This window comes from Oncorhynchus nerka, linkage group LG4, assembly GCF_034236695.1.
Source record: "Oncorhynchus nerka isolate Pitt River linkage group LG4, Oner_Uvic_2.0, whole genome shotgun sequence".
Taxonomy (NCBI): domain Eukaryota; kingdom Metazoa; phylum Chordata; class Actinopteri; order Salmoniformes; family Salmonidae; genus Oncorhynchus; species Oncorhynchus nerka.
In genome coordinates, this window is record NC_088399.1 from 16,260,119 (window position 1) to 16,280,021 (window position 19,903).

General features: G+C 42.3%; 1 protein-coding gene across 2 annotated transcripts in view; it reads right to left on the minus strand.

The window, feature by feature from the left end:
• Window positions 1–5,200: 5,200 nt before the first annotated feature.
• Window positions 5,201–19,903, minus strand: part of LOC115118992 (multiple epidermal growth factor-like domains protein 9) — a 98,002-nt gene continuing 83,299 nt past the window's right edge. For both annotated transcript variants that reach the window (XM_029647728.2, XM_029647718.2), the window contains 2 exons: window positions 8,759–9,022; window positions 5,201–8,295 (listed from right to left, as the gene is read on the minus strand). In XM_029647728.2, the coding sequence (XP_029503588.1) occupies window positions 7,823–8,295; window positions 8,759–9,022 (737 nt within the window). In that variant the 3' untranslated portion in view covers window positions 5,201–7,822. The remainder of the gene's footprint in view (window positions 8,296–8,758; window positions 9,023–19,903) is intronic.

Genomic DNA, 19,903 nt, shown 5'->3' on the forward strand with positions numbered 1-19,903 from the left:
TGGCCCAACGCACTAACCTACCTGCCGCCCCAAAGAGAAGAGGCCCAGAATTCACAAAGTTATGAAAATAGTTCACCCTCTCCTATCTACAATAGTAGCTTCCTATTTACAACCAGTCTGTACATCATGTTCATTTTTACAATGAGCAGAACGGTACCTGAGGGAGTAAGAGCACATAATCTCTCTAGGTGGAAGGATGGAAATATATGTATTGCAGTGATAACTGAAACTGGGCATGTGATGAAACCGTTCTCTCGTACGGTGTAAAAAGTTATCCGAAATCGCATAATTCAAACCAGTTTGTGGTGCATTCAAAGCATTGGGAAAGAGCTCTGCCTTCCATATCCGTATGCTTTTGAATGCACCGCTAAAGTTGTGGCTAGGAGTCCAGCTACCGATAGGTTTACCATTAAACTACCGCAAGAGTTTGAACTGAGTTTGAAGCCAGACGTTAAGTCGGAGTGGATTTCACTGTTAGTTTTATTCAGTTTTTAAAACTGACGATTGTTTATTTTTGATGAATGTCAGTGTACTGTTGCTTGTATGCGTCTGTTTGTTGTCGTCCTGGCTATAATAGCTTTGATACGCGCCTCGGCGTAACTGAACTGCGGGACAGCAGTATTTGGCAAACGGTAGAGAACTGTACATTCACTTTTACAACATTGTTACTACATCCTATTTTAAATACATGTGAAATGATCTTATGATGATGCTCCAGCTGTCTTCCCAATATTCACTGAGGTAATCAGGGCTCTAATGGTTTTCCGTTTGCGTTACAAGCAAAAGCACAGAATAATGACATTAATAAAATAATTATATCACACTGTTGAAAGATATTTGGAAATGTTTTGAGTTGAGACAGTCATCTTAGCTGAATCAAACGCATGCTTTTTGATTCAGAGCGTTGTAGTCTGTACCTTTGTTGCGGTAGCCAAGATGACAGTTAGCCTTGTCTGGTTTTAAATATGTTCCCAACACCATTGCTGCGGTCACTAGAAGACAGAAAACGAGGATATGATGAGAACAGTGAAAACATGACCTATCACCTCAAATATGACAACCATGGTGCAATGTTCAAATTCAAAATCTGATCTAGTGGCTAACACTACCACATTTCAGAAATTATCTTCCTGTTTCCGCTTGGGAACGAATCATGGACCAGCCGCTATTTTGGCACAAACTCTCCTCAGTTATAATACCCTAACTGGTCAATAAAACATCTTAAAAATAATAGTTGGAAACATGAGCTGTCACTCCGTATACTCCGGCACACATAGGTCTCGACAGTCGACCACCGTGCAGAGTTCCGCACTTCACAGTTTTGCTGGTTGGCTCGCTCTTGACCCATTCCACCCTTTACTGCCACATAGATCCACAAGAACCTGCAGACAGAAGCTACTGAAATCAGCCCAAATAATGGTAGTTCTTCTTTTGTTCCTTTACTAGCACTAAACAGTGGTTGGATTTATGATGTATAAAAATCCTAGATTGCATATGTTATGTATTGGACAATGAGAGGCATTTAAACTACCGCCCACCATACTGCTACTCAGTCCTCCATAAGAATTGGTATTTATTTTATTAAACCTTTATTTAACTAGGCAAGTCAGTTCTTACTTACAATGACGGCCAACCCCGGCCAAATGTGCGCCGCCCTATGGGGACGCCCGATCACGGCTGGTTGTGATACAGCCCGGAATCAAACCAGGGTCTGTAGTGATGCCTTAGACCGCTGTGCCATTCGGGAGCCAAATTAATGGCATTCTACAGTATTTCAATTAAATATTTCAAAGGACACGATTACATGTATTAAAGTTTTTTTTTTTTTTGTCGTGGGGAAACTAACATTAGTACTTCCCAAAAATTATATTTTAAGGAACATTTTAATTTTAAAATTTTAATGTTTTTTAAAAACATTTTATAATAAAAAATAAATTAAGGCTCTAATGGAATATACCAGATCTCTTATATTCCATTAGAAGCCTTAATTTATTTTTTATTATAAAATGTGGAAAAAAACATAAAGAAGACTCTGCTGTAATTGCTGCCAAAGATGTTTCAACAAAGTACCGAGTAAAGGGTCTGAATCCTCATGTTAATGTGACATTTCAGCTTATTTTTTATACATTTGCAAAAATGTCTAAAAACCGGTTTGCTTTGCCATTACGGGGTTTTGTGTATAGACTGATATTCACATGATTTAGAATCCGTTTTAGAATAAGGCTGTAATCAAAAAGTCAGTCTACACGTTTTAAAGTTTGAATGTCGTTTCTAGCTTAAACGGTCTAAGAGGAGTTGAATGCTAAATAATAATAATAATAAGTACTTAGAAGATTTAAGTGGGGGTCTTGTTTTACAAGCCCACAATAATAATAATATGAGTATGTAAGAAATCTAGAGTTGTGCATTGCTATGCAAAACTACATTCCTTTGCATCCACACCTAATTGGTATTTTGATTCACATGATTCAATTCACCGCGATTGACCCAAATCACTATTAATACTATGGGCAAAGTTCATTTTTAGTTTCATAAAAAATAACTGTTTAAATGAATTGTCAGAATAAGTTAAACTTTATGGCCTTATTCGTGCGTGTCGGTGGAAAGTTTTTTTGGGACATGATGAGAACATGAATACACACTAATAATAGCGTAACAGTTAACTACAGTGTACAAGATACAGTATGTTTTGAATTGGCTACCAAATTATTACATGCTGACCATATCGCTCGTGTCACGTTCGAGGATTGCAAAATAAATGTACACATGCTTGTTATTCAATCATTGCACCTACACTGCTCGCACCTACACTGCTCGCGCACGTCTGCGGTAGCCAGACGCTAAAATATAACTATTCTATTTGTGATGCTTAACACGCTGCAAGTCCCGCCTCTCCCATCTCCTCATTGGTTTTTAGGAGCATATACCCACGTGGGTGATTGAAAGATGAACTGAGGTCCAGACTAGTCCAGTCGGTAGTGGTAATGCAGCTTAAAGTTGGTTGCCAACCACCATATAAAGTCCAAAGACGAAGAAGCCTGAAGTAAGAGAGATTACTAGAAACTAACTCGGTTTACCGTTTTATCTGTGGATTCATTTTCAGAGTAGAGGACCTTGTGCATTTCTGGTAAAATAACAACTCAATGTTTATATCCCAGGACAAATTAGCTAGCAACATCAAGCTAGCTAGCTAAATGGCTATAAATGTTTGCTTATCGACCTGTCCCCAAATTAATACAATTAGTTCAGAGTTCATTTTGATATTTCAACCTGTGTGTCCTGATCGCATCGGGTGCGGGGGGACAAAATCAATCTGCGCGTGCGGTCTAGTCTGTTCTATCATATTTTCTAGGCTAAATTACATGCAACTGCAATGTCCGACTGTCTCTCTCTCCTTGAGCAACGGCTCACTCATCTCGCACACATGCAAGTGATGCGCACAAACACAGATACAGTATGTTGATTTTTATTTGGTTGATCAAATATTTTTTAATAAATTACATTAATTCCCCCAGGTCTTCTGAGCAAAAAAAGTCATGTGGAATTTTCAGTGTGAACATAAGACTAAAAACACCAGGAAATCAGCTCAAAGGGATTTTAATTTAAGACACGTGATTGTATACAAATGTAAGCAAGGTTTGAAATGATTATGTTTTAGTCAAACATATCTGATTGTCTTCTTGCGGTCAATTTTCAGTCTACAAATTATTTGTAATTATGTTCTGGCCCCCAGACCATCCACTCCAGAACAAAATCGTCCCATGGCTGAATCTAGTTGATGATCCCCGACATACCGTGTACACTATATATACAAAGGTATGTGGAAACCCCTTCAAATTAGTGGATTCGGCTATTTCAGCCACACCCTTTGCTGACAGGTGTATAAAATCGAGCACATAGCCATGCAATCTCCATAGACAAACACTGGCAGTAGAATGGCCTTACTGAAGAGCTCAGTGACTTTCAACGTGGCACTGTCATATGATGCCACCTTTCGAACAAGTCAATTCATCAAATTTCTGCCCGGCTAGAGCTGCCCCGATTAACTATAAGTGCTGTTATTGTGAATTGGAAACGTCTAGGAGCAACAACAGCTCAGCCGCGAAGTGGTAGGCCACACAAGCTCACAGAACGGGACCACTGAGTGCTGAAGCGCACAGTGTAAAATTGTGTCTGTCCTCGGTTGAAACACCCACTACCGAGTTCCAAACTGCCTTTGGAAGCAACGTCAGCACAAGAACTGTTTGTCAGGAGCTTCATGAAATGGGTTTCCATGGCCGAGCAGCCACACACAAGCCTAAGATCACCATGCACAATGCCAAGCGTAGGCTGGAGTAGTTTAAAGCTTGCCGCCATTGGACTCTGGAATAGTGTAAACGCGTTCTCTGGAGTGATGAATCACGCTTTACCATCTGGCGGTCCAAAGGACGAAATCTGGGTATGGCGGATGACAGGAGAACGCTACATGCCCGAATGCATAGTGCCAACTGTAAAGTTTGGTGCAGGAGGAATAATGGTCTGGGGCTGTTTTTACATGGTTTGGGCCCCTTAGTTCCAGTGAAGGGAAATCTTAACGCTACAGCATACAATGACATTCTAGACGATTCTGTTTGGGGAAGGCCCTTTCCTGTTTCAGAATGACAATGCCCCCATGCACAAAGCGAGGTCCATACAAAAATGGTTTGTGTGGAAGAACTTGACTGGCCTGCACAGAGCCCTGACCTCAACCCGATCGAACACTTTTGGGATGAATTGGAACGCCGACTGCGAGCCAGGCCTAATCGCCCAACATCAGTGCCCGACCTCACTAATGTTCGTGGCTGAATGGAAGCAAGTCCCTGCAGCAATGTTTCAAATTCTAGTGGAAAGCCTTCCCAGAAGAGTGGAGGCTGTTGTAGTAGCAAAGGGGGGACCAACTCCGTATTAAGTGAGAAGTGGTAGATCTGTTCTAAAGTATGTGTGCTATTTCTATGCTTCCCGTTCTTAAGTTTAGTTTTTGCGTCATTTACTTTAGGTTTTGTACACCAGCTTCAAACTGAAAATACAATTTCACAGTGCTTTAGATGGTACACAATGACTGCTTGTTCTGTCATAAACTGATATTTGGCAAACAATTCAAATTTTATCAAACAGGAAATGCTGAAGCAATTTCTGCATATTGAACCATTTATATAATAAATTAACAACACTGACACAAAAATTAAACAAAAACAGAGTTTAATTTTGGTAGGTTACATTAGCTGTGGTATGTACAAGGTGTATCGGACAGAAAAGGCATCTGGTAAATTTCAGCACCTATGCTTCTATGGAAGAATTAAGGTTGGTATGTCGTTTCAATGGGAAGAGATCAGAGTTGAGAATACCCCTAATATGCCTGGATGTCAAAACAACCCAGAGAAGAGGCCCAGAATTTCCCAGTCCTGAAAAGAATTCACCCTCCTATCTACAATAGTAGCTTCTTATTTACAACAAATCTGTACATCATGTTCATATTTACAATGAGCAGGACAGTACCCGAGGGAGTAAAAGCACATGATCTCTAGGTGGAAAGATGGGGAGAAATGTATTGCAGGGAAATGGGGGGGGGGGGTTCAGAGCTTCAGATCCGTTGAGCAGCTTGAAGGAAGGTAAGAACCATTATTGATAACTGAAACTAGACATTTGATATACACTGAGTGCATCCCTTCATGGCAGCAGTGTATCCATCTGCGAATTGATTTTTTCAGCAGGAAAATGACCCATGCTACAAGGCTAGGATTGTCCAGGAATGGTTCCACAAACAACAGTGGCCTGTCCAGTCACCAGATCTAAATCCAATTGAGCATCTGTGGGATGAGATGGAACGAGCTATTCAGAGCAGAGATCCACTACCAGCCAACTTGACATAACTGTGGAAAGCATTGGAGTCAACATGGGCCAGCATCCCTGTGGAACGCTTTGGACACCTTGTAGAGTCTATGCACTGAATAAATGAGGCTGTTCTGAGAGCTAAAGAGATTTCAACTCAATATTAGGAAGGTGTTCCTAATGTTTGGTACACTCGGTGCATGTGGGAATTGTTAGGTAATTACAATTTTAAAGAAACCTGGTATGGTGACAATAGTTCTCCCAAATCTCATAATTCAAACCAGTTTGCGTTGCATTCAAAATAATTGGGAAAGCGCTCTGCCCTCCCTATTTTCGCATGCTTTTGAATTCACCGCTAAATGGTTTCATCATTTTCCATAAGTATTACTAGCTATGCTCCAAAAAAGTAGCAAGAGTACGGGTGTTGTTAAACCCCGCTGTCCTGGCTAAATTCCCTCAGACAATCATGCCCACATACTCCCCCCTGATTCTTAATGTGTATGATGCACTTCCTCATCTGTCCACTGTGACAGCTGGGTCATGTTCAGTAGGTAACACGGGTAGTAAAATGTTTTGAAACAGAAAACGAAAACATGTCTTGGTAGTGTCTCCACGTTTCAATCTTTTTCTTCTGTTTCATGCCTACTGAACTCGAGCGTCATCATCCAGGTGGAAGTAGTGGATAATAGTAAAACCATTTGAGCACTTGCTACACAAATCTAGTTCATTATTATTATTATTATGAATAAAATAAGAAACCATGAAAATAACTTCTCCTGCCTTAACTTTAGTTTCAGCTGTAAACCAATACATTTTCTGTAATGGGCCTTCTGGCATCTGCATGGCTAAAATCTGTCTGTGCAACACATTAGCAGAAAGCTTATTGAGGAAAACAGAAAGCAATAAATTATCAAATAACATAAACAAAAACACTTGTTTAAAATTTGGAGCCTCTTGTTTTCTCCAAGTGAAATAGATGCCCTAGACTTAACAGTGTACTAGAACCCTGCAATCGTTTCATTTTAGTGTCAAAACATACCAAAATGGCCCCACAGCAGTGTTGTATGAATCATAATCGTTGCAAAACTTTGTCCATTTTCTCTCTCATTATACAATGTAAATAAACCATTTTGAAGCAAGTTATCCTCCATCGAAACCAACCAGGACAATACACGCTCTCTTTATTTTGTGTGTATGTGTTTTATTATGGTACAAGGTCTGCATGTGTGTGTGTTTTATTTAGTGCTTGTGCATGTGTGTGCAGTACTCTATGTGCAAACATAGTGTTTGAGGATGTGTATTTGAAGAGGTGCACATACTGTCAATATTCAGTATGTTTTAGATTGTGTGATGCAGCGTTTCAGAGTGGGCTTCAGTTAACTGGTTTCATAGGCCTGGCTGGACACTCAGCCATCACGGACCTCCACATGCTCACCTTCACTCTCTTCCTAGGTCAATGTGGTTCCCTGTGGCTCAAAGGTTGAATCATGAAGGGCACAAAGACTCCCAGGCCCTTCTGAACCATTCAAACTCCCAGGCCCTTCTGAACCATTCAAACTCCCAGGCCCTTCTGAACCATTCAAACTCAGGTTGTTTTCTCCCAGTCTGGGTGACTCAGAAGTCACTTGATTTCTGATTCTGTAGTTAGTCCATCCTTCCAGCTCCTCCTCATTTTAGTAACTGCAACAAGCAGATCATTTATTATTAAAATCCTGAGGACAGGATGATAAACCTCCCCCCCATCTTTGCCTCTCCCAGTCAGAGACCTTCCTCCCCCAGTCAGAGTTCCATGGTGGGTGTGACCACCACGGGTGGGGTTGGTGGGTGTGGTAGAGATGGGACAGAATACAGTTTCCCAGAGGATGAGTCTTTACCACACTAGTCCAGAAGGCTGCGGTAACACCAATAAACATTAGCTTGCACACCGCCGTTAAAACACCAAAGAAGAAGAAGCATCCCCGCCCATGGCCCATCATCACGCCTTGTACATGTTGATGGGGCTGCTAAGCGCCAGCTGGCCGTTGGGCGCCACCTCCATGCTGGCCTCTTCCTCCAGCAGGCCCGACACGTCCCCCATGTTAGGCAGGCTGTCGTGGTAGCTGCTGATGCTGATGTTATCCTCTTTAAGTTCGATGGTCCAGAACGGAGCGTTCAGCTTGCGGTTGCGGTACTCGCGGTAGGTATAGACACCGCCCGCCACGCCCATCAGCACCACCACTGCCACGATGATCACCGCGAGGACGATGACATTGAACTGGGTCCAGGAGACCTCGGAGATGGCGGCCGTGGTGTTGGCAAGGAGACCTGGTGTGGTGCTGGAGGCTGTGGTGGTGGCGTTGGAGGTGGAAGTCATAGTGTGGCCACTAGAGGGGGTAGTGGTGGTGGAGCGCAGGGTCAGGGTGGTGGTGGTTGTTGTCGTGTTCTGCTCAGGGGTGGGAGTGACTATAGCTGGGGAAGAGAGGCAAGTGTGTCTGTTTAGCACAAGTAACACTTCACTGTCTTGTCTCTTGATAAAGGTCACTGCTAATTGTTTTACTATTATGCATCCTCAGCTTTGTTTGTTGATTTTATTATACATCTTTAATATTACAGTGGAATTATTCAATGGTGAATACAGGAGAATATCAGTCATAGAAACGTTGTTAATGTATATTTAACTCCATGTGAAATTCAACACTTTCACAGTGTACATATGAATCCATTGTTATAATCTAGTATTATATTAACGGTTGTAAGAGTGATGACAAAATAACACTGAATTAGAGTTACATTGTCAAAATGTTCATTTAACACAGACAGTAAGCAAGATTAAATTTAACACTACCAGAGTTAATTTCTTTGAAGCGCTTGTCATCCACATGAAAGATAGTCAGTAGAACAAACATTCAGATTATTATTGAATGATTCTGACCTTTGCAGCTGTGGATGATGGCACTACCCACGTATCCTTCAGCGCAACGCTCGCAGTGTTTCCCCGACGTGTTGTTGACGCAGCTCAGGCAGTGACCCGTCTCAGGGTTGCAGATGCGGGGCGAGGTCCCGGGGTCGGCGTTCCCGCTGCAGTTGCAAGGAAGGCAGATGCTGTCCGCATTGTAGAATCCACCCCTGCACTGGTCACAGTGGGGCCCCTGGTACTCTGGCTTACACTGGTCACACACAGATTGTCCTCTGGGGTCTGGGAGGAAGATAGAAACATCACAGCAAGGTTCAGTGTGGGGAGTCAAGAAGACCTTCTACCACTAGGTGGTGGTAGCATTCTATGGGATAAACATTTTGGAGCGCTTGACTGTAACATGGGTTGTGCTTGTATGATAGACAATTTAACACTTCAAACGGAAAAATAGAAATTATGCTTTACACACCACAATAAGACATTTTTTGTGAGAACAAAACGCTAATATTACGACGTCCTTTTATTTATTTTTTGGACGGCAAATCTCTGCACAAAACAACTTTTCTCAGGAAGCATAAGCACAGTGGCAGAGATGTAACATTACAGTTCCACCAGAGACAACTTCAAATGTGAAGCATTCAGGAATGTGCAGGGTAAAGTTATATTGACGGGTTTCATTTACTCTCTCTGTGGATAAGAAGTCAACACACAGTACATCATGGTCTTGCTCAGTTGGTAGAGCATGGCATTTGCAAAGCCAGGATAGTGGGTTCAGTTCCCAGGACTGTCCATATGTAAAATGTATGCACTCATGACTAAGTCACTTTGGATAAAAGCATCTGCTAAATTACATATATTATTGACAAAGATGCTAGGATACCATCAAGAAGCTGAGTACACTAACTTTCAATACCGTCACACCAAGATCCCGTCACACTAAGATAGTGATTTGTCCTCTGCACATACTGTACACCTAGTTGACCAGAAACATCCAATGTCACTCTGTGGCTACAATAGTATCACCAGATGCATTTTTACAACCAGAAGTACACCGGGCCAAACAGTCTAGAACAAATAATATCAGAAAGAAAGGTGTTGTGTCCATTCTCTCATTCATGCACCTCCTAAATGGTGGAATTGCATGAGCAGCGTGTCCTGTACTATTAAACTGAATCCCCAACATATGACTGACACATTTCTGTTCTACATCGGAGCTCCACAATCTGTGCGGTTGGTTCCACTCTTGCCTTTGTTTCTGTGCCATCTTTACTCCAAATCGAATGAAAAAAGGATTAACAGAAGTCGCTGTTATCCGCCAGAGGCGAGTCATGTTCAAACTAACTGTGAAAACAAACCATAACAAGATTTCCTCAAAATGCATCGTCTTTGTTTTTTATGCCCTGAATTTTAATCACTAAGCTCAAAATGGATGTGTCGTGGCCCACAAAGTCTTCAGAGAAAAAACATGCCAGAGAGACTGTGCGTACAGTAATCTCGTTCCCAGACACTTCTGCCCACTGGGGGTACTGTAGTTTAATAGCTTTCATTAAGAGTGAGTACTGACTTCAAATGTATTGTCAGATATCAATTAATCGATCAGTCACTTGCTCTTATGGCAACGAGAGGTAATTAAAGAATGCAAAAGCACCATTTCTTCTACTGTTTTACCATTTGAGTTAACTTTACCTTATGATTGTTCAATTGTGAGGAAGATAAACAAAAAGGTGTGAAATTTCCTCTGGTGCAAAGGCTTGGTGAATGGTGACATAAAATCTAAATCTAAGCACTAGAACCCCTCTCTGTACCTTCTCTCACTTTGCCTTCTGCAATGGACTGCCAACAGAATGTAAACCAAGCAGATCAAAGAACCTCGACTCGTCAGATGATTGCCACTCAGGAGGAACACACTTTGAGCTAAACCAATTTCACAGGTAATGTGCAGAATAACAGGCTAGGAGGATAATGACCATCATCAGTCACAGTAGGGAAATAGAAGGCGGTGACAATTAGTGAAATATTAGAGGGGCTCATTTAAAAGCATTTACTGTTGCAGCAGAGAGGCTGAAAATGAATTTCACACACGCTTATGCACACAATGACAGGTTAGTGACGCATGCTGGAAGTATTCAGGTTCCTCAGACACTCCTTGAAACCTGTGTGGTACGTGCCAGACAATTAAAAACCTGTGTGGTACATGCCAGACAATTAAAAACCTGTGTGGTACGTGCCAGACAATTAAAAACCTGTGTGGTACATGCCAGACAATTAAAACCTGTGTGGTGCGTAGGGAGCCTAATGACACTACATTCTCTAGTGAAAAAGTGTCATATGGCAGAGTGAGAGAGAGACAGAGAGAGAAACGGTTTCCTCTTTTAGCATTGGCCTTTTACCTTTCGCCTAATAAACATCCAGCCTCAGTGTATTGGGTGAACCAGAGTGTAAAATCATTTGCATTGCAAATGTGATAAATCCTTCATGGGCAATTCATTTGACCTTTGCCACAGGGGAGTCCCATTTTAAACATACAGAACTGCTGTATTCATGTTGGTCAAAACACAGACTTGTATCTGTCTGCAGAAATTGCCTACAAGGTCATGGCCATAACTAAAGCCAAACTGGAACCTCTGACGCCCCCTTGTCCCACCATACCTTATTTATCTCAGTGTGCAGCTTCCAGTGAACAGCAGAGGGGAAAGTGTTACCTCGATGTTGACCTTACATCGATTAGGTTAAGCAGAGTAAGGTGTTTTAACATGACTAATGCCATAATCAGTTGGATATCAAATGATTCATGTGCATGTAAACGTACTCAGTGTTTCATATACACTGGTTGTTAATACTTTTTGGGGATATAGAGTGGCCCTGGAGGGGGAAACAAAGCAGGGGAACCTCTGGTCTGAAAACTACAGGATGACAGGCAGTTGTACTGTTGGTCTGCTCCTGTGTTGTGGATGGAAACAGCAGGGTGGCTGCCAGCTGGACGCGTGGCCCTTAATAAACTCATCTGTCAGCACCACTGACAAGGAACTAACAAACATACAGGAAACACAGCATGCGGAGTCTACCTTTCAAAACGAGGACTCAGGAAAAGCAGGAAAAACTGCCTCTTGAAACCATTGTACATTACATGTATGTACAGTACCATGTTGATAATTTATCTAGTGAATTGTTTAATTATTAACTGAGTACCAGTGTAGAGGCTTCTTCCCAAAAGACATTAAAAGGCCTTCGAGAAGTTAATTAAAACCTCAAAGTGACATATTCATAGATTTGGGTCATGTGTACACAGGATGGCCCAATTTCTGACCCGTTAGCAAATTAATGGAGGATGGATCCTTCCCTAGATGGCAAACGCTCACAAAACTACAAGAGTTAGCATTGGTCTGAAATCTATGAGGTTCTGTATGTATTGTATATTGAAATTCAGCATTTAGCAGCATATGATTAAACAAAAAAATGTTTTGTTTTTTGTTGCATTTTCCTTCTATCACATCATATTAAAAATGGCTTTGGATTTCCATGGGTCAGGGGTGTTGTGAGGTGACTGATAGAGACCTCAACCCACACGACCCTTATATTATACATCTCCAAGCCTGTTTGCTTGATAGTGTTATACTGTAGCCTAGTCTCTCGTTTACAATTCTCTCAGCTTCTTGGCCAGTGACGCTATGACCAATGCTACCCATGCTAGACAGAGCATGTGAAACGAAACCAAGATCTGGGACACACGAGCGAGGAGGCATGTGGTAGCTAGGGGGCTCCCCCCAGTTTCCTTCACTGCTTAGTGGATGACAATAATCTCCCCTCCCTCCCCTCTCATCCTTCTCTCCTCCACAGAAAACACTTCAATCTTCTGAGTCAGTGGAGAATGAGATGAGACGTGCCGAAGCACATTTATTTTATTTTTTAAAATGTTTTAGTCATTTAGCAGACGCTCTTATCCAGAGCGACTTAAAAGAGCAATTAGGGTTGCCTTGCTCAAGGGCACAGACATATTTTTCACCCAGTTGGCTAAGGGATTTGAACCAGCGAATTTGAAGTTACTGGACCAACGCTATTAAAAGCTAGGATACCTTCCACCCAAAACACGCTCAAGGGGTCAAGCTGTTGCCCCCACTGCACATCCAAATCTAGGGACCAGGTTGTAAGTTTAACAGGAGAAGACATGCTCCTAAACGTGCTGAAGAAGCAGTTATGCACAAGTTTGTTGTAAAAATGTAAATGAGTCATGAAATACCCATCCAATATCGGCATAGCCATATAATTAGATTTTATGATTGGTAGGCGATAAAATGCAATAAAATGCTACATTATCCTTCTTGGATTTACTAACTCAAATAAACAAACATAACACACAGAATTCCATTCAGAATGCTGCTGTCGTATACAGTCAGTGAAGTATTGGATGAATGGATGTAATAATCTCTGGAACAAGCAAACCAAACTAATTCTAAAAGCTTTAACAAGAGCAGGGTATTTTGTTTCATTTGAAACAGCATAACATTTTATTAAAGAAGAAGCCTATTTCATAGTCAGCAGCCAGGCGTTGCTCGGTAGACAAAAGCCCCCCAGGACGCACTGTATCTGATTGACCCTCCATTTGTATGCATTGGACTGCAGGAGCATTTATCCCCATCATCAACTTAGCCAGAGGGGCTTTCACAGCCCTCCCAGTGCATTATCAGGGGTACAGGCATTTTAACACTTGTTGGCGTTGCCAGGGCAACCAGTCTCCTTCTCTCTGGTCCCTTCAGTTTGGCTGTCAATCATTCTTACTGTGCATTAAATGCTGTGTGAGTGAGTGAATAGTAGTAGTAGTAGTAGTAGTGTGTGTAGTTAAATGACAGACAGATCCATCAATAGATACTAAAAGGATTGAATGAGGACTGAACGGTGCTAAAACAGCTGTGACGCTTCCACATCAAGGACAATCTAGGTACATCTAATATATTGTGCCATTATATAGGTAGAGTATGAAGGACAAGAGTGAATCAATTGCCATTAAAGGTGGTGGTAAGTAATTAAACAATTTGATGGTATACTGTTACATGCAATAACTTTAAAAAGGTCCATTGCAACCGTTTTTATCTCAATGTCAAATCATTTCTGGGTAGCAATTTAAGTATCTTACTGTGACTTAAAAACAAATATATATTTTAAATTTTAATTACATTTTTAATATGTGGTTCTTAGCCAAGAGCAATTTCTCAAGCAAGAATTTAGCTAGGACTGTCTGGGAGTGGTCTTACTGGGGAGTGGGAGTGGTCTGACTGGGCAGGGGGAGTGGTCTGACTGGGGAGGGGGAGTGGTCTGACTGGGGAGGGGGAGTGGTCTGACTGGGGAAGGAAAAACTGAAAACTAGCTGTTATTGGCAGAGAGGTTTGGAACTCTCTTTCTTATTGATCTATTAACTAATTTACAGCCTGGTGATGTCACCACGCAGGGCAATGCTTCATCCCACCAAAACCGGCTGAAATTTCAGGTGGTCTTTTCAAACAGCTCTTACACTAAAAGGGCATTATCATCCTTTCCACAATTTCACAGTATTATTTCAAAATCAAGTTTTTGACTGCACCTTACCTTTAAATATACCCATGTAAGCAATTCCCCGCAAAATGTAGGCTAAAATCATCATAATACCTTCAAACCAAGTTGTTTAATGACACAATCCCTGGCAGAGTTGCTATTCCTCAAAGTGATTGTGTAATAACTTGGTTTGAATTAATTGAGAGATGGCACGCCTACAGTCTGAACAGCATTCCAGGGCAGTGACTAAGTAACACATTGGAACTGTCTCTCTTTGCCCATAGACTCATTTTAAGGTATGACATTTTAAAAATATTTTATCATGTGTGAACTATCCCTTTAATCCTGAGTATATGCAAACTCTCATAACCCAGATTAGGCAAACTCCTGCACTAAAAAGCCTGCTCAATGGAAAATCTAAATCGCTAGTGAAAATGCATTCAAGTCATTCCATGAATGGCCTTATGAGCAGGGGCGCAACTTTGGTTTTAGAAGTGGGGGGGACATAGTCTTTTTTTCCTGTCGGATAAACACTCCAAAACAGCCTACCTGACCGCCCGGAGGCGTTCGCATAGTCCTAAAGCACACAGTAGCCTCATTTTGTATCACATTCCAATGATAAAACTGGTAGGGGGCACAAAAATGCCATTTCAGAATATGAAGGGGCCTGGTGAAAGTCCACTTTTTATCCTTGTGAAGGTCAGTAATTGCCTACTTACCCTGCAGTCCAAACACAGAGCGCTTAATCACTGTGAAATGGCTACTTTTGCAGTCTCTCCTTCACAAGAAGGAAGCATCAGGAGTAATTTCAAGGAGGATAGGATGTATATTGGATACATTTATCACTTTGATAGATGACTTAAGCCTGCTTGTAAGAGAATCGTTCTGCAGGGCATTGATCCCTATAGAGTGCCATCTCCTTCTAGAGAAAACTACTTTAAATCAGGGATTGCTAAATAAACCTTGCCGTTAATTGGGGCTAACGTTATAAGGCTTCATAAAATGAAACAAACCCCCAAAGGCTATGATGGGAAAGGCTATTTGATTGGTAGGTGGTAGATTATGGTGAGAAGATGGCCTGAGATCACCAGACAGAATTTTGCTTCGCTAAATATCAGTCTAGAATAGGTCTTAACCTCTTAAGTCGACCCTCTACTTTTTTGAACATTCTGTTAAAAATCGCGCAACATTTCAGCGCCCTGCTACTCATGCCAGGAATATAGTATATGCATTTGCTTAGTCTGTGTGGATAGAAAACACTCAGACGTTTATAAAACTGGTTAAATCACTGCTGTGGCTTTACCAGAACGGCATTTACATCGAAAAGCACAGGAAAAACTGATCACTGAAAATGGGAAAATATATCCATGCGCTACTTGAACCCATTGATAAAGGTGAACCACAATTAATTGACTGAGGTTGCAGTACCTACAGCTTCCACACGGTGTCTAGAGTCTTGTCATTTCCCTTCGAGTTTTTTCTTGGTCAAACACATGCAGGGCACCGTATCTCCTCAGGTCTAGGACCGGATATTTTCGTTGAGTTTCTAGCCGGACATTTTTCCAGACGGACAGCTAATGATCTTTACATCGCCTCCTGATGAATTTTATCGCTTATTAACGTTTACTAATACCTAAAGTTGCATTACAAACGTATTTCGAAGTGTTTTGTGAAAGTTTATCGTCGACTTTTGAATTTTAAAAAATGACGTTACGTTTTGAAACAATGTTTTTTTCGTTTATCACACAGTCTACATATAACGATATCTAGGCTTTATATGGACCGATTTAATCGAAATAAAGACCCAAATAGTGTTTATGGGACATCTAGGAGTGCCAACAAAGAAGATGGTGAAAGGTAATGAATGTTTTCTATTTTATTGTGCGGTTTGTGTAACGCCAAAATGCTAATTATTTTGTTTACGTCCCCTGCGGGTCTTTTGGGGTGTTACATGCTATCAGATAATAGCTTCTCATGCTTTCGCCGAAAAGCATTTTAAAAATCTGACTTGTTGCCTGGATTCACAACGAGTGTAGCTTTAATTCGATACCCTGCATGTGTATTTTAATGAACTTTTGAGTTTTAACTAATACTATTAGCATTTAGCGTAGCGCATTTGCATTTCCAGAGCTCTAGTTGGGACGCAAGCGTCCCGAGTAGAAGCAAGAGGTTAAAGAGAAGCCATTTTTTTTAAAACAGATCAGAAAACACCCGGTCTGATCAGTGTCCTCTAAAGAGCCTTTATCTCAAGTATGTTATGCAGCATGAACAAGAGTGGACCACACAGATTAGATAGATAGATAGATAGATAGATAGATAGATAGATAGATAGATAGATAGATAGATAGATAGATAGATAGATAGTGAGAGTGAGAAGAAATGATAAAATATACACAGACCACAAATTCCAATTGGCTATACTTAAACACAAACATCATCCTCAGTTCTGGAACCAAGGACTGATCATTCCAATCCACAAAAGTGAAGACAAATTTGACCCCAATACCTACCATGGGATATGAGTCAACAGCAACCTTGGGAATATCCTCTACATCATCATTAGCAACAGACTCGTACATTTCCTCAGTGAAAACAATGTACTGAGAAAATGTCAAAAGTATGTGGAGGTCAGGGTTCTGTGCAGGCCAGTCAAGATTTCCCTTCACTGGAACTAAGTGGGATAGCCCAAACCATTATTCATTCCTCTTCCACCAAACTTTACAGTTGACACTATGCATTCGGGGAGGTAGTGTTCTCGTGGCATCCGCCTAACACAGATTCGGCAGTCGGACTGCCAGACGGTGAAGCATAATTCATCACTCCAGAGAATGCGTTTCCACTGCTCCAATGGCGGCGAGTCCAATGGCGGCGAGCTTTATACCACTCCAGCCGCTGCTTGGCAATGCGCATGGTGATCTTAGGCTTGTGTGCGGCTGCTCTGCATTGGAAACCCATTTCATGAAGCTCCTAACGTTGCTTCCAGGGGCATTTTCGTAGTGAGTGTGCGCTTCAGCACTTGGCGGTCCCGTTCTGTGAGCTTGTGTGGCCTACCACTTCGTAGCTGAGCAGTTACAGCTCTAGCAGGGCAGAAATTTGATGAACTGACTTGTTGGAAAGGTGGCATCCTATGACTGTGCCACGTTGAAAGTCACTGAGCTCTTCAGTATGGCCATTCTACTGCCAATGTTTGTCTATGGAGACTGTATGGCTGTGTGCTAGATGTTATACACCTGTCAGCAACGGTGTGGCTGAAATAGCCGAATCCACTAATTTGAAGGGGTGTCCACATACTTTTGTATTTATAGTGTATCAATGAATTGGCGAGGGCACTAGAACAGCATGCAGCACCCGGCCTCAACCTACTAGTCCTTTTTTAATTTTTTTTTTTTAAAGAAAAATCCAAGATGGCGTAGCAGTAGTTGTCCTGTCGTATCGTCTCTCTGTAAATATCATCTCTTTTTCTTTTTTAGATATTTTTTTCTTCGCATATCCTTAAAAACATTTAGCTAAACCTAAGCTTCCAAATACTCTTCTGCAACCCGCCAATGTAGCTACTTTCCTAAAGTAGTTATATTTACTTCGGAACCGGACCCTCTCAACTGAAGCTAGCCAGCTAACTACCAGCTATGCTAGCGGTCATCAACTAACCAGAGCATAACGGACCTAATTATTTTTTTTTACCCCCGGATTCCCACCACAAACAGAACATTCTTCAGCTGGATCCTCGCAACTAGCTATCGAGCGAAACAGCAACCCTGGTTGATTACTCCTGGCTAGCGTTTCCACCCACGTAGCTTGAAGCTAGCCCGGCCAGAGCTCCTAGCATACTCCTGGGCTACAATACCTTGACTACGACCGGTCTATCGATATCACTGCATGAAGAGGAATAAACAGACTCACCCCATCGCGACGTCCTCCAAAGGCTAACTCTCTAGCCCTCGCTATCTCCTTGCTTGCTAGTTCGGCACGCTAACTGCTAGCTTGTTTAGCCCAGGTCCGCTAACTACTACCTTGTTTACCCCGGCCTGCTAATCTGTTAGCTTGTTAGCACAGGCCAGCTAACCGTCCCGCCGCGTCCCAAAAACGCAGTGGCCCATATGTACTCTCTCTTTTCCCGATTTAAATTTTTTTTTTGTTTATACCTTCCGGAAACTTGCCTCACCCAATGTGATACGGAATCGCTATTATCTTTATTTTTAGAACACACTCAAGAACTTCCAGAAGCTAACCAGCTAGCTAGCTACAAGCTATTTAGTCATTGTTAGTTTTCTTAACCTGGATAACACTCGCCAGCCCAGCCCCCCTGCCCCATCCACCGCTGCCCCCTGGACTCTGATCACTTGGCTACATAGCTGATGCACGCTGGACTGTCCATTAATCACGGTACTCCATTCTGCTTGTTTGTTTTATCTGTCGGCCGAGTTGCCTAGTCAATGCCATCTCACCTGCTGTTGTTATGCTAGCTGATTAGTTGTTGTCTCACCCACTGTTTTAGCTAGCTTTCCCAATTCAACACCTGTGTTCACTGTATGCATCGCTGTATGTCTCTCTCAAATGTCAATATGCCTTGTATACTATTGCTCAGGTTAGTTATCATTGTTTTAGTTCACAATGGAGCTCCTAGTCCTATTCCTCACACCCCTGATACCTCCTTTGTCCCACCTCCCACATATGCGGTGACCTCACCCATTACAACCAGCATGTCCAGAGATAAAACCTCTTTCATCATCACCCAGTGCCTGGGCTTACCTCCGCAGTACCCGCACCCCACCATACCCCTGTCTGTGCATTATGCCCTGAATATATTCTACCATGCCCAGAAACCTGCTCCTCTTATTCTCTGTCCCCAACGCTCTAGGCGACCAGTTTTGATAGCCCTTAGCCGCACCCTCATACTACTCCTTCTCTGTTCCGCGGGTGATGTGGAGGCAAACCCGGGCCCTGCATGTCCCCAGGCACCCTCATTTGTTGACTTCTGTGATCGAAAAAGCCTTGGTTTCATGCATGTCAACATTAGAAGCCTCCTCCCTAAGTTTGTTTTACTCACTGCCTTAGCACACTCTGCTAACCCTGATGTCCTTGCCGTGTCTGAATCCTGGCTCAGGAAGGCCACCAAAAATTCAGAGATTTCCATACCCAACTATAACATCTTCCGTCAAGATAGAACTGCCAAAGGGGGAGGAGTCGCAGTCTACTGCAGAGATAGCCTGCAAAGTAATGTCATACTTTCCAGGTCCATACCCAAACAGTTCGAACTACTAATTCTGAAAATCACTCTCTCCAGAAATAAGTCTCTCACTGTTGCCGCCTGCTACCCCCCTCAGCTCCCAGCTGTGCCCTGGACACCATTTGTGAATTGATTGCCCCCCATCTAGCTTCTGAGTTTGTTCTGTTAGGTGACCTAAACTGGGATATGCTTAACACCCCGGCAGTCCTACAATCTAAGCTAGATGCCCTCAATCTCACACAAATCATCAAGGAACCCACCAGGTACAACCCTAACTCTGTAAGCAAGGGCACCCTCATAGACGTCATCCTGACCAACTGGCCCTCCAAATACACCTCCGCTGTCTTCAACCAGGATCTCAGCGACCACTGCCTCATTGCCTGTATCAGCTACGGTGCCGCAGTCAAACG